At 49.8% G+C, this 14,707-nt stretch overlaps 1 protein-coding gene across 4 annotated transcripts; it reads left to right on the forward strand.

Annotated features, from left to right (window-relative positions):
• Window positions 1–420: 420 nt before the first annotated feature.
• Window positions 421–11,969, forward strand: DSTN (destrin, actin depolymerizing factor). 4 transcript variants are annotated; one of them, XM_039717032.1, is made up of 4 exons: window positions 421–561; window positions 8,909–9,216; window positions 9,458–9,534; window positions 10,619–11,969. In XM_039717032.1, the coding sequence occupies exons 1-4, from the start codon at window positions 559–561 to the stop codon at window positions 10,726–10,728; spliced, it is 498 nt and encodes a 165-aa protein (XP_039572966.1). In that variant the 5' UTR covers window positions 421–558; the 3' UTR covers window positions 10,729–11,969. The 4 variants fall into 4 exon arrangements, with proteins under 4 accessions (XP_039572966.1, XP_039572983.1, XP_039572976.1 ...); XM_039717049.1 differs by lacking the exon at window positions 421–561 and adding an exon at window positions 895–909; XM_039717042.1 differs by lacking the exon at window positions 421–561 and adding an exon at window positions 1,130–1,144.
• Window positions 11,970–14,707: the final 2,738 nt, after the last annotated feature.

Here is a 14,707-nt window from a genome sequence, read left to right on the forward strand (position 1 = left end):
AAAAAAAAAGAAAACTCCCACACTTCCGCCCGGCTGCCCGCCCCTCGCCGCTCCGGCCGCCTCCTCCCGCCCCACGGCCGCTCCCCGCTCCCCTCACGCCCGCCCCGGTCCGTTCCAGCCGCGCTCCCAGCAGCCCCGACCCTGCTCGCGCCCCCCGCGCTCTCCCTCAGGATCCCCGAGCCCCCCAGCTCTGCCCTCACGATCGGCCCCGCACCCCGCCCGCCGCACCTTGGTGCAGGTAGCCCCGCCCACCCGGCTGAGCGAGCGCGCCATTGGCCGGCTGGCACATCAATCACCCCGAGTCTCCCTGTGATTGGTGAGCTCGTCAGGGGCGGGGCCCCGCGTGGCGCCGCGGTTCCCGCCCCCCCGCCCCGCCGGCGCGTGCGCACGGAGCTGGGGCGTCGCCGCGCGGGGCTCCCGCCATAGCAACCGCTTCCTCCTCCTCCGGGCACGGCGGCCGTGACGTCGGCAGCGCTTCCGCCCGGCTCGCGCCCTCGCAGCTGCTCTTCCTGCCGCCGGAGCCCGCGCCGCGCCCAGACAGCCGAGCGCGCCGACGCCATGGTAGGCACCGCGCGCCGCCCGGGGCGCCTCCGGCTCCTCCGTCTCCCGCCTCCGCCTTCATCCCTGGGGGGAAAAAAGGGGGGAGGGGGGCGGCGGTACCGCCCGCCGCATCCCGGCCGGCGCTCTGGCTGGCAGCGCCGCTGTGCCCGGCAATACCGTGCCCCCCTTTTTCTCCTCTTTCCCTTTCTCCCGGTCCTTCCCGTTCGCCTTTGAACTTGACGCGGCGGATCCGTTCTCCTCCCTTCCCCCCCGCCCCCATCCCGCCATGAGGCGACGGAAGGTTACTCCCACCCCGCCTCGGAGCGATGGAACTGTCCTCCCTCCTTTCCCTCCCCCCCCCACCGTAAGGTAGTGGTGCGCTCCGCGCCGCACACAGGCGCTGGGGGCGGGCGCGTCCATTGGGCCCTGGGAGGGGGGGTTGGCGAGGAGCGAGGGCGCGGCGGGAAAGGGCCGTGTGGGGGGGCCGTGCGCGGCGCCGCAGGGCGCGGCCGGGAGGGGACGGGGCGGCGGCGGCTCCGCCGCTCCCCGCCCGGGGCTGGCCCGGAGGGGCCGCAGCCTCGCTGGAAGGCACCGGGCGCTGTTGGTGAGAGGCTCGGGGGCTGCCCTGCCCGGGAGGAAGCGCGGCCGCCGCCTCGGTCCCGGCGGGAGCCATCTTCCCGCGGCCCGGGGGTTCGGGCCTGGCCTAGAAACCGGCGGCGGCTCCGGGGCCGGCACGGGCCCCCCGCCGGCCGGAGCCCGCAGCGCTGGTGCGGACAAAAGGGGGAAGTGGAACCCGGTAAAAAAACCAGGGTGCCGCAGCGGCCGCCCCAGGAAGCTGAAATTTTGGGGTAGTTGCTGCAAGGACTTGGTTTTTTTTTTTCTGTTTTGCTTCTCTGGACAATGCTGAAAACGTTTATCCAAAGCGTAACGCTGGAAGCAAAGAAACAAAAAAGTATTAAGGATCCGCACCGGTTTGCTTGTGTTTCCTGGCTTTTAAAATAAAAAACAAGTGTTAGGGCTCTTCTTGTGTAAATGGGGCAGAAAAGACCAAACGCGTGTTCAGTTTCATGGTGGCTCATTCTGCTTGCTTTGCCCGTGCTCAGAGTTTGCCTCCCGGTTTAACTCAGGAGATGGAGGTTGGCAAATTTGCCTCAGTTATTAGCTCATGCAGTTTTAACTGCTGCCCTGTTTTTGCTTGAGTCATGCACAAGCACTTGTCCAGCAGCACACACTTGCCTGGGTTGTTTACCTGTATTAGAGGTGTTGAATATTGAGGCCTTCCCTTGGCATTTACCAGTAGTTCATTGAACACGTGGTGTATCCGGGAAATGGATTTTTGGTCAGTAGGGCTGGCAGACAGGATGTACCACTAATGTCCCTGCGTTCTCCAGCACCCAAGCTGGAGCATCTGTGGCTGCTCTGCAGCGTGGAGTTGCAGATGAAGCTGCTAAAAATCTGATGAGACTCGCAGCTCTTGTTTAAAAGAGGCTTGTCTCAACAAGCCAGCTACCACCTCTGCAGTATGCAAACCTAGTTACGTGTGACTACTCAGCATGTCAGGCTTCATCCTGCTTTGGAACCAGGGAATTCCCAAGTCAGTCAAAAACTACTGTTTCTCATAGTGATCTCCTTTTTGCAACAGGGTTTAGGTTGGCTTTTTTGAGAGGCTGCAAATGAACTGGGTTTTGGGCAGAGTGGAAGCCTTCTGGCAAAGTATGGTAGTGCCAGCAGGAGGGCATCCTTGCTATCAAAAGAGCTTGGATTTTCAGCTTTTGTGTCTGGCCACAATGTTCAGTTTCTTTTCTGCTGGATTAAATGAGTCCAAGGTCTTTGGAGTACCGTGCAAATGATTTTTCTTGGTTGTTAGTCAGTGCTATTCCCAGATCTGTGTAATTACAAGGTACATATGCCTCATATACAAGATAACAGCCTGATGACAATTGGTGCTGGTGATGTCTGGCGTGTTCCTACTCGCCTTGGCAGAATCTCTATCAAGAGGCTCCTGCTGGGTGCAAGGGCTGACCTAAGCAATCCCGAGTGAGAGAGCCTGACTGCAACCAGGACTTGCCTGTGAAGCTGTTCTGGGCCTTTGCCTCACCTGGTTGTTCAGTATTCACTGCAGTCTCCTCAGGAGAGGAGGATCCCTCAGGAACAAGTATCAGGGATGCCCGGAGCTGGCCTTCAGAGCCTGATTTTGAGGGTGGCATTTAAGATTTAGGTTGCTCTAGGTGCCTGGAGGGCCACAAGAAAATTCTTACAGGCATTTAGGCTCATAACAGCTGATTTGTGTGCTGAATGTGTTTCTGAGAAGCTTTGATTTTCTGCAAGAGTCCTGTTACACACCAGCTTCCACCTGCATTACCTTAAAAACTTCTATTTCAACACAGGAATGGGTGCTGCTCAAAACTTCTGCCCTGCTGCTACTGGCCACTGCAGTTCCTGTTTTTCAGTACTGTTGCTGGGATTGCCTTTTGTGGGTATTGCATGTTCTGCCTACCTTGATAATTTGGGAGTGAACTTCATAGTGGCTCAGAGAAGGAGATAATTTCCTCTTTGGCTAAAAGCTGAAGAAATGACCTTCAGGAATTCAAAGGATAGGTTTTTTTTCTTGATTGTTTGGGTTTTTTTTTTTAATAATTGCTTTCCTACTCCTCTTTTCTTGTCTTGTCAATAACATTTCTTCTTGGGGGTGGGGGAATAAAAGCTGAATAGAGTTTCACTTCTTTCCTGCACACCTTCTCCCTGCCAAAAGAGACCAAATAATGCAAAATAAAAACTTGAGTCTAGCTGGCAAGAGATTTCTACAAGTGATACGCAGATGACTCTGTACTTCTTGCTGGTTTATGGTGTGCAAATAATGGCCTCTTATACAACAGTAGTAAAAGCTGTTAGTTCTGTTTCCTGTCAGGCTTCAGATCCGAGTTGAAACCTTGGCCTTTCAGATGTACAGGCTGTACTCTGTAAACGGAGGTGTCTCTCTGTCCAGCTGTAGGTAAGCAGGGAATGTGGGCTTTTCCAGACTCCTGAAGTCACTGGTGTTCCCACTCTGCTGCTGGTCCCTGGGATGAAGTTAAAGTAGCTGCTCCTTGCATGTCCTCCTTGCATTGCTGCCATTCCTGCTCAGTTCAGTGGGGATGTTAACATCAGATGTGTTTTCTTGAGTGCTCAGATAACAGATTGAAAGCCAAGCAGTATTTAATATCTTTATGGTTTTGACTGCCTGCATTTTCAGTTGACTTGTTGGCCTTAGGTGACACCTTTCCAGAGGCCTCATTCGGCAAAACTTTCTTTCAGCCAGGCCTGTTGCTCTCCCTTTCTGCCAAGTGCTCCCACATCTACCTTGGCTTAGTTTTCACCTCAGGTTGCTGGTGGTGGCCCAGGACATTCCATTGTGTGGCAGTGCAGGGTTCCTGAAGGGTGCTGTCCTGTACCAATTGGGTGGAAATAGGTTTAATTGAAGAAGTATTTATTGCAGAGATGTGCATTCCATTGTGTGGCAGTGCAGGGGACAGCTCTGTTCCTGAAGGGTTCCATTGGGTGGAAATAGGTTTAATTGAAGAAGTATTTATTGCAGAGATGTACTATGACACATTAGTGAGTCAGAGGGAAATGCCACATGGCTCCACAGGCAGCTCTGGCGGTGGCAGGGAATTTCAGAGGCAGATAGGAGGGAGGGTAAGGCAGGCATGAGGGAAACAGGGTTTGCTGCAGAAATAAGAACCAAATACATGCCAGTAATGTGACCAGCAAACACGGGAGCACAGTGTTCTCACATCTGCCCTTGCAATTAAACAAGGCATGCTTTAATACATTCTTGGTGTCAGATTCTGGAAAAAATTGATGATGCTTTTCCAAGAAGCAAAAGTTTCCACTTGAGTAGCTGTGGATAGTTCACCCTGATGTGTACAATGTTTGTGAGTGGTTCCCAGACAAAACAAGTCAAGAACTGTATCTTGGAATGTCTCTGGAGATAATGCATGCCCAGGCACCACTACGGAGAGTTCTTGGGCTCTAATCACAGGAGGGAAAACCAACAGTCTGAAATTCTCAAGACATAAACTCAAATTTAGCCCTTCAAACTTGTCTTGAGGCAAACTAAGTCATTAGTTTAAGGTCTTTGCTATCTTAGAGTTGAGGAAAACAAAGACTCTTCTTAGGTAAAATGTTTTAAGTATTCAAGAAAAACACTGGTGCTCACAGTATTCACTTCCTAACAAAAGAGGAGTTGAATTTCATTGTGTCAAAGTTGTGTTTTAGTTTATCAGGAGTCTGTCATGTCTCTCACTCCTGAAATGGCTGTTCTGTTTGTGGGGATTTCCTTGAGAAAGCTTTGGCTTATTCTTCAGCCTTCCCCAATTTAGATTAAATTTCAGTTTGGCTACTTGGCAATGGAAGCAAAATGTTGGGAGCTCTTGGTGGAGGCAGCTGGGTCTGGTTCCTGCAGTTGGAAGCTTGCTGAACAGAAGGCTCCCTCTTGGGCTGCGTGGTGGAGGGAGGGCATTGTGCTCTCTCTCCCAGGACTCGTGCAGAGCTTTGCACTTCAGGCAAGAGCGAGGCTCTGAACAAGAGCTGCTGTGTTCCTGCAGAGCCTGCTGACAAGGCAGTGAATGCAGTCCCTGCCTCAGGTGCCTGCAGCAGGCTGTGTGACAGCCAGTGGGACACTGCCAGAAGTGCCACGGGGTAATGGGTGAGGGGCTCAGCCCCCAGCATGTTCTGTGTCTGCAGCAGCTGCATGGACGTGCTGGGGGACAACTCAGTTGTGCCGATTGCCTCAGAGAAACTGGTTCTGTCTCTTCTTTCCTGAATGTGCTATCCTGGCATCATTTTCCCAGCTGGTAATTAGGTGGCTTGCCTGCTTGCTGCTGCCTTGTTGCAGTTAAGGGTCTGTCCCCTGCAGTGAAATGTCACCAGCTGGCTGATGGTCACGATCCCACAAGTGCCTGCAGTATGTGCTGCTCACTGAACCAGCCCCCATGTGCCAGCCCAGAGCTGGGTAACTCTTCCATCCTGGAAAAGAAACAGGACCAGGCTGGCTGCTGGAGCTCTGCTGCGTTCAAGCCACAATGCACAAAATAATAACCAATGTGCTGTATTGAATCCTCTGAGCAGAGCCATATCTGGCCAAAGAGGGAAAATCCAGACTAACAAGTGTTTACTCTGTCATTACTGGGAGGGTGGAGGCTTCTCACCAGCTCTTCTTCTGGACAAGGCAGCAGACACGAGGTTAAAATGTCGCTTGAGGACATGTATTTAGAGTCTGGAATTTCTCCTTGTTCCAGTGCTCTTAGCAGTCATAGTGTTGCTGTTCTGCACAGAGTGGTTGCAGCTACCTCAAAACAAAAGCTGCCTGGGGTTTGAGTTTTTTTCCTTTTTAAGTATGTTTGTGAAGCCATTTGTGGCTGGTACAGGCCCAGGGTTGAAGAGGGAGCCCTGCAGTTAGGACAGTAGATCCTGTTTTCAGAGGGAATTGGTTTGTTGCACTGTCTCATCTCAGCCCATACTGTAACACAGCTATAGGGTGTTCTCAGATGGAACAAATCTGCATTGTCCCTGGCAACACAATGGCTGCTAAGGTCAGCTTGTGGGATGAATCCAGGGGTTGTACAGCAGCTGTGAAAAGGAGTAGCACCAGCTACTAACAGCCTTTTGCTTTAGAAAGCTTAAAAAATACAGTTGCCACTATTGTCCCTTCAGCTTCTGGTCAGTCCCAGTTACCGGCTGAAGTTTTACAGTGAATTTTGAGTTTTCAGTCTAAATACTTTCTGCTTTTTTGGAATCTGAACTGATTTGCCAGCAGTGTTCAGATTCTTTTTAAAGAAACAACTTGTCTCCTGACTTGGAGACGTGTTTCTGGCTGTGTAGTAGCACAAGCAAATGCACATGACTGCACAGTTTGCATCAACCTGCAGCTCTGTGGCTGCTGCTTCTGGCTCCAAGCTGAGCATTAACCTGTGCTTTCAAAGTTAACATGACTTGGTGCAGGGAAATTATTTGTTGTAGTGTTCGAGCAAAGCTCAGGAATTGACAGAGGTAGAGGTAGGTGACATGTACTGCTTTTTCATTATAAATAGCCTCATTTCCATGGCAGTTCAGACTTTTCTGTGCATTTTCTAAGACCCTTGGAGGACTTTGTGACTAAAACCTGAGTATTGCTACCCATTGCCAGCTACTGATGAAATTGCTGTAGTTGCTGCACTATTTGCTTTATTAGGTTAACTGTGTTATTTAGAGTCTTCTCAAAGAGCCTCTTGCCCGCACCTAACACAGGGACAGGAGGAGAAGGACCTTTATTCCTCATTAGTGCTCAGTCACACTCTGACAAAGTGCAGCATCTGTATGGAGGAGGTGACACTGGAATGAGTCACTTTGAGTCCATGTTTGCACTGTAGCTTGAATTTGTCCTGAAATAGGCTTTCTCCATGTACTTTCCTCACCTTATTGGTGACAGGCAGAGGGGATGGCTGCCTGCCACACAGCTGAGGCACGGTGACTGAATTGCTCTTCTGTCCCCCAGGAACTGCAAGCAGTCCTGCATAGGTTACCACTTACAGACTGACCATGCATTGTAAATCTAGAGGGAGATCCCACTGTGTTTAGGTAAACCTGAGAAAGCACTGCTCTCCACCCTAAAGAAAAGCTGTCTCAGATTGCTGATGTATGAGATTGTCCTGGTTTTCTGTGACCAGCACTTGGGAGCTCTAGATGCCAAACTCCATGGCAATAGATTGTGCCAGCTGTGCCACCTCTCCTCAGTGGGTTAGCTGGCTATGGCAGCCACCCAGGGTTACAGGAGGAGGGATGTTGGTAGAAAGAGGAGAATCTGGGCTTATCTGAGGTCCTCTGTGGTAGGCACTAATCAAGGCTTTAAAAACCCCCACACATTAAAGCAGGTGTCCATTCCATAACCATCTCTCAAGGACAGCCTGAGCACTGAGCAGGTCCCCTGCACCTCTGTCTTAATGGTTTTGCAGCTGAACTCTGCTGTTCCTTCAAAATGCAAAAGAAATCCCTTGAGCTCACATTTTGGGGCTGAAGAGGAGTTTAAAAAAACTACGAGCAGCCTTCACTCTTTTCAGTTGAGAGTCTCACCTGCTGTACCCGACTGTTGGTGCTGCTGACTGTGCTCACAGCAGTGACGTGTCGTGGTTTGCACAGAGGGAGGAAGGCAGTTTTCCTTCTGATAGATGGATATGAGTAATGTCATTTCAACTTGGAAGGCAAAATAGCAGTGAGGGAGGAAGTGGGATTCTAAAGGAATCTCATTGTTTATCCTGTGTGTAGCATTTTGAACAGATAGAGTTGTTCAGTACTGGACAGGCTTCAATTTGGTCTTTACTGCTGTGGCCATGATGTCCTTCCAGCAGTGCCTGCTGGCTTCCACATTTGCAGTATTCACTCTTGCACAGCTGCTTTTAAACTTTCCAGCTTGGTGCAGTCTCAGAACAAAACTCAAATGTAAATGTTTCTACTTCCCACTTTTATTTTCTGTCTTATTCCCAGGAAAGCATCAGACTGAAAATGCAGTTCAGGCTTTTGTCATTCTTGCTAGGTCTTGTCCTCTTTATTCTGTGCAGCTGCCTTTAACATCAGGTTGATAATGCTGCATGTGCACCTCTTGTTCCAGCTTACACAGGGGAATACGATACCACTCACTACAATTTCCCAGCTGACTCCAAGGTGGGGGAGAAATGTTGAGAAGGGTTGAGCTTGCTTTAAAAACTGCTGGAATAGGGGCTGAGAAGAAGAGACTTCAGCTGTTAAGAGTTGCAAATTCTGTTTGAAATACTGAATTCAGAGCAACTTCCCAAAGTTGGTTTGTTCAGCTAAAAAAACTACCATTGCAATCCCAGTACCCCACTACTTTTCCCTTGCTCTCTAAACTAAGTCCATGTGACAGATACGGAATTTGGCCAGTTTTACCTCTATTCCTAAAGCTCCTAGCAGGCATGCTGGAAATGGCTGGAAAACTTTGAACAGAAGATCCTTGTGGGCTTGTCCAGCCAGCCTGAAACGGGGAAGAAAATGAAGCTCCTGTAATGTCAAAGGATCTGCCACAAATGAATCTCAGAGAACAAGGGGTTGGCTTGCCTGTAAAACTCCCCCAAAACAATGTTCTGGTGTAAGTGGGATTGTGCCTTCTTTGGAATAGTTTTTGGGTTGGCAGCCAGCTGTGGGCAGCAGCGAGACTCCAGATTCTTTCCTTGGCTTTGGAAAAGAGAGGGGCTGCAGCCTTCTCTGATGAGACTCTCATGCCACAAGTGGCTATTGCAATAATCTGTTGTCTTCTAGCCTTGGATTTAAGGCAGTGCCACAATGTAGCTGGGAGAAGGAGGGGTGGAAGGGCTGAAGGTGTTTGCTGTGTCTGCAGGCCTCCGGAGTACAAGTGGCCGATGAGGTGTGCCGTATCTTCTACGACATGAAAGTGCGGAAGTGCTCCACGCCGGAGGAAATCAAGAAGAGGAAGAAGGCTGTCATCTTCTGCCTCAGTCCAGACAAAAAGTGCATTATTGTGGAGGAAGGCAAAGAGATTCTGGTGGGAGATGTCGGAGTGACAGTCACCGACCCTTTCAAGCACTTTGTGCAGATGCTTCCCGAGAAGGATTGCCGCTATGCCTTGTATGATGCAAGCTTCGAGACCAAGGAATCCAAAAAAGAAGAGCTGATGTTTTTCTTGTGGTAAGCCACCTTCCCAACTCTCTCATTCCTAGCACGCAGTCCAGGCTCTGTGGGTGAGGTCTCTGGGCATTTGTATTGCCCAGCCTGGGAAAATGGCAGTCTTGAAGTGAGCTGGGCAGCCTGATGGCTGTATTCTGGAGCCATGAGATGTTCCACTTGTCCATGGTGGGTAGGATACTGCTTCTGTCTGGGGTGGATAAGCAGTGTCACTAATTTCACTCTCTGTGGTGTCTCCCACTAGGGCACCAGAACAAGCACCTCTCAAAAGTAAGATGATCTACGCAAGCTCCAAGGATGCAATCAAAAAGAAGTTTCAAGGTATGTAATACAACTAATGTTCCTAACTCTGCTGTGTCCCTGGAGTACACAGCAAGGCTTAATTAGTTCAGGTTTTGGGGATTTTTTTTGTTGTTGTTGTTTTTTTGAGATACTAGTGAGACGTGAAATGTCATGTGACAGAGCTAAAATGAGCTCTAGAACAAATTTACATTATCTGGCAAAATTTCAGAGGCACTAGGACAGTGCTCAGGACAAGAGCAGGTTTTGCAATGTGTGATGGACCATATGGAGCAGCACATCTGCACCATACAGGCTAGAAACCATAAGGTTCATAACACAGCACTGGATTTTGTGCAGAGCTGCCTCAGTGGCAGAGCACTTTTATCCCTGTGTCTGTTAAAATGCAGTCTCACAAACTCACTATGCTGTAGTAAGCCAGTCTGGCTGATAGCCAGGTAGCACTCTTCAGCTCCTCAGGCTGCACTGGGCCAAAATCTTGCACTGTGCAAGACTGACAGGATCTTTGTGCAGCAGTGCCAGCCTTCACAGGATGGCTAACTGCCATGGGAAAATGTTGTGTGCTGCACATGTGGAATTTGAGAAAAAGAAATCCCGAGGAAATTCTGCTTTTCACCAATAAGGCAGACATGGGTTGGGCTTTCTAGCCTCAAAAATTAAAAGAAAGCACTGTTGGTTGGGTAGCCCAGCTCTCAGTCTCTGCCTCTCAGGTTTGCAGTGATGCTTTCAGCCACCTCTGCAGAGGCAGAGGGAGCTGGGTGAGCCTACTCCATGTGCTTGCCTGGAGCTCCCTCCCCTGCTGTATCCAGGGCAGCACAAGAAATGAGGGATTTGCTCTAAGAGCCTGCTGTGAAAGGCCAGCAGCCTGAGCACTGAGCTAGTGACAAATTTCTGCCTTCGTGTCCCTTCAGTGACATTTGGTGTGCAGCCAGATGTCTCCTGGGACCTGTCAGGGAAAAACCGTCAAATTCCCTAAGCTAAGGCAGGACTTGTCTGCTTGAGTGACTGGATTGCTTCTTCTAATATTACTACCAGGTATGTTTCTTTGATTGCTTATCAGCATGTTGAAATACTGCATTATTGAGTGTTTTGCCTCTTTTTTTAGGCATAAAGCATGAATGCCAAGCAAATGGGCCAGAGGACCTGAACCGAGCTTGCATTGCTGAGAAGCTAGGAGGCTCCCTAGTCGTAGCTTTTGAAGGAAGTCCCGTGTAGATGTCATACAGTGCCACAACTCTACAAGCATTCCATGTTTTAATAGATCAGTTATATAAAGCAACCATTCTAGGCAAGGGTTTCACTAACAGTAGGGAAGCTGTCTTGTAGAATAAAGTAGATTTTGGAGATGTAGCTCGTATGTAAAAATGACCCTAAATAAATCAAATTAAGGATTTATCTTGGTGTATTAATATTTGCATTGGTTGTCCAGCCCAGTACTATCCCCAATGGATTAACACTAAAGGTCTCTAAAAATTTGAGCAGTGTATCATGAAAGGTGGAGAGGTGAGAATGATCTGGTTCCTGTTCTTGCTTTTCCAAATAGTAACAAGCGAAATTAGAAAACTTTCCCCTGTAACTATTTAAGACAAAACTTAAGACCTGTAGTTTGACTTGAGCTGAAGCAACCTGTGAGCACCAAAACTAGGTTAAATTCTTGGTGCTTGCAGTTGCAGAGCTGTACTGAAAAAGCCTAATTATGAAGCTAGACATAAAACAGACACACTTTTTCTGGAGAAGTAGTCCTAATCCACTCTCTTGTAAACTCACAGTGCAGTAATAATATTTAAAGGTTCACTTGTTCTGTAGGTTCAATATTCTTGTTATGAAGTGTCTTGAGGTCTCTTTCCTCCTGAGTGATTCTATAGAAATTGCTTTTTCTGTTGACACAGTTTAATTTAGAACTGCCTTTCTCCAATATACACTTACTAGATGCTTCTGAGGCTTTTATAAATACAGATTCTTATAGCAGAGCTCTCCAGTTATGGGTAGTAAAATGAAAAGGAACCACAACTTTAAAAATGGTATTTTCAGCCCCAGTCTTTGGTCACTTGGTCCATTTGTCCATAATAACTATTGATTTAACTTAGTAGAACCAATCAGCCTGACTAATATGGCTTGATCTGGGCTTTTTGTCTGTTAGCTTCTTTAATTCTGTAGAAATGCATGGAGATATCACCTACTAGAAAGTTTGACCTGAAATGCCTTTTGTATGGGGGGTAGAGAACATTCCTGTGCCAGCTACAGAGATCTTAAAAGCTTCCATGTTTCATCAGTGGTTGATTAAAGCTGTTTCCTTTGTGTAATGTGTACATGGGAGTTGCATAGAGTTTTCTTGTATGTCTGTAGAGAAAAAGAAAAAAAAAAACCAAAACCCTTAGCCTCCAGTGCATTACTGTGATATGTTCTGTGCGTGCCAAATTTGAACAGCCTAAATAAATGGGCTTTCCCTCCCCTGGGTCAGTGACTGATTGCTCTCCAGCCTCGGGATCAGCCCTCCTGCAGGGGGCTGGCACTGCTGGATCTGGGTAAGCACTGAGGGAGCTGCTGGGCCTTCTGCAGCAACTGCCCTGCTCTGCTCTGGGGAGCAGGAATGGGGGGGAAAGAGGCTGGAAGGAAGAGCTGGTGAAGCTGGAGGGATCTGGGGGAAAGCAGGTTTGTCTCTGCAGTGTGTTCCCCTCTTTGGCTCTGCATCCCCCTGCTTGCTGCAGGCTCCAGCTCCCAAACAGCACCTCTTTCTGCCTTTAGGCTTTGGGCCCAAATTCCCACTGGCTGGGGGCTGTCCTGGGAGCCATCTCCCTGTCTGCAGGAGCAGACAGGAGCCCAGCCATGTGTTTTTGTTCTGCACTGCCTTCCCTGTGAGGACTGAGGGAGCTTTCTCTGGCCAGGCCCATGGAGCCGGGGCAGTCACACGATGGCCCTTCCTCCCAGCTGTGCAGGGACAGAAAGCTGCTGTGTCCCCCCAGCTCCTGGCAGAGCAGTGCCAGGGCAGTAATGGGCCATTACCTAACTCAGCATGTGCCCGCTCTGGCCAGGCTGAGTGGTTAAAACCCTTCATTAAAGACAGGCATTGACTGACTGCTCTGACTTGGCACCCACGCGGGTCACAGGGCTGCGAGCACAGGGTTTTCTGATGCAAAGGGACCCATTGGAGTGCAGCTTCCTGATACTGAGCAAAGCAAACTGGCCTGGATTCTGCTGGGGCTTCTAGCCTGTCTATCAGTCAACTGGGGCCTCACCCAAGTGTGTAATGATCCTCATAAACAGCTCCTCCTTGCCCAGGTGTCTGCAGTACTGATCTCTGTGCAAAGTCCACCGGGAGATAAGGAGACCAGTGTGACACACTGGGAGTGGTGCTGCCTGACAAACAGGCAACTCCTAGCCAAGATCCAGCTGATAGCTGGTGCCTCCAGGCTGCAGGCATCTTTATCTAGCCCAGGTGATGCTGTGGTCACTTCTGCCTGGGATTTCCTTTCTTGGTCAGAAAATGGAGCAGGAGACACTGCAAAAGAGGAAGGATCTCAGACCTGTACAGTAGGAGAGCATTTCCCACAATGTGAAAGCCCTTGGATCAAGGACTTGGGTTCAAAGTACCTTAGTCCCAGAGCTGAGTGATAAGAGGTGACACTTTGGGCCTTCGCTGGGTGTGGTGCTGTAGCTTCAGCCCGTTGGAGAGCTTTTAGGACCCTCACAAGAAGTCCCAAAGTATATTGATCCTTGTGCTCCTGAACTAACAGTAACTCTTAATCATCAGAGCTGCGGTGCTGTGGGTTTGCTGGCCAAACTTCCCCTCTCAGGGTTGTTCTGCTTTTCAAAGAGGTGAAACTCTTGTGACTGTTTTTAAGATTCCTCCCAAATCACCCAGACCTTCTGAGAAGGCAAGACAAGAAGGGAGAGACAACGTGGTGAATGCTTCCTGTAACTTGGCTGGTTGGTGGTGGGGGAAATCACTTCCTAACAGGGGCACATGAAGAAAAAGGTGAAGGAGTTGAGGTGAGGGAGGCAGCTCAGTCACACAAGCTCAGCAGTGACTTGCTCAATGAATTTTGAAGTACACATGCAGGCAATGGTTTCCCAAAAGCCATATTTTGTCCATTTGGCCTGTGAGAAGATGAGAACAGGAAATGGAGACTGATAATTCAAGCCTAAGTGTAAACAGCAGGCAGTGTAAATGTAATTTACGGGGAGGGTTAAATTGAATGTCTTCAACTGTGCCTTGATAAGCCCAGGAATCCAGGCTGAAAGGTAATTCCAGGCATGGCTGAATCAGCAGAAGGATCCAGTGTTCTTATTCCAAGTCACTCCAGCTGAGCAACTTCTTGATCTTTATCAATAAAGGTACCTGCCTGCAGTGCTGGGCTGCTCTGAGTCACGGCTTGGCAAGCACCAAGCCTGGGTGGCTCTCCCAGAGGAAAGGAGGTGACTCTGGGTGGGCATGTGGCAAAATCCCACCAGCTGTGGGCAAAGCAGGGGCTGGCCAGGCCTCAGCTCCGTGTGCTCTTGGGCAAGATGTGGCTTTCTCCTGGCCCCTCAGGATGTCCTTCCCCTTCCATCAAGCTGCCAAGGGAATTAAAACATGGCAATAGTACCATTCCAGGTGTAAAAAAGTCCAATGAATGTCTTTCCCCAAAAAGAGTTATTTTATTTCAGCTTTGCTTCACAAGAAGTTCTTTGCTGTGTTCCTGAAACAGCCAGCTGGGTGTTGTGTGCCAGAAGGGCATCGTGTGCCCTTGGGGCTGGGGACACTGGACCTGCTCTGGGGCAGCCTTTGGAGCCCCACTGGAGCCAACCTCCTCCGTGCTGCCCTTGGAGCACCGACTACTCTTCCTTCACTGGCTGTGCTGGGGTCTCCTGCTGCTTCTGTGGGCAGGCCTGGCTATCTGCTGTGTGCACAGCAGCTCACAATAAAGGAAAGAGTTGTTGCAAAAGCAAAAAAAAAAAACCTGCAAAACCAAAGGAACTGCGTCACTTCCCGGCACCTGCAGCTGCGGGGCCCTTCCTCCCGTGGCTCCTGGGGTGAGAGCCACCCTGCCATGCTGCACTGCTCCCTCCTGCCTCTGCGCTGGGTGGGGGTTTTGTGCAGTCCTGACACAAGGCAGGCATTCCCTCACTTCTGGGGAGCTTCCATCCAACAGGACAGGCGTGCTGGGCTGGGGCAGGTGACAGTGCTGACAGGCTGAGCTCACCAGTGGCCCTT

Source organism: Passer montanus, unplaced genomic scaffold (genome assembly GCF_014805655.1).
Source record: "Passer montanus isolate IOZ18808 unplaced genomic scaffold, ASM1480565v1 scaffold102, whole genome shotgun sequence".
Lineage (NCBI taxonomy): Eukaryota > Metazoa > Chordata > Aves > Passeriformes > Passeridae > Passer > Passer montanus.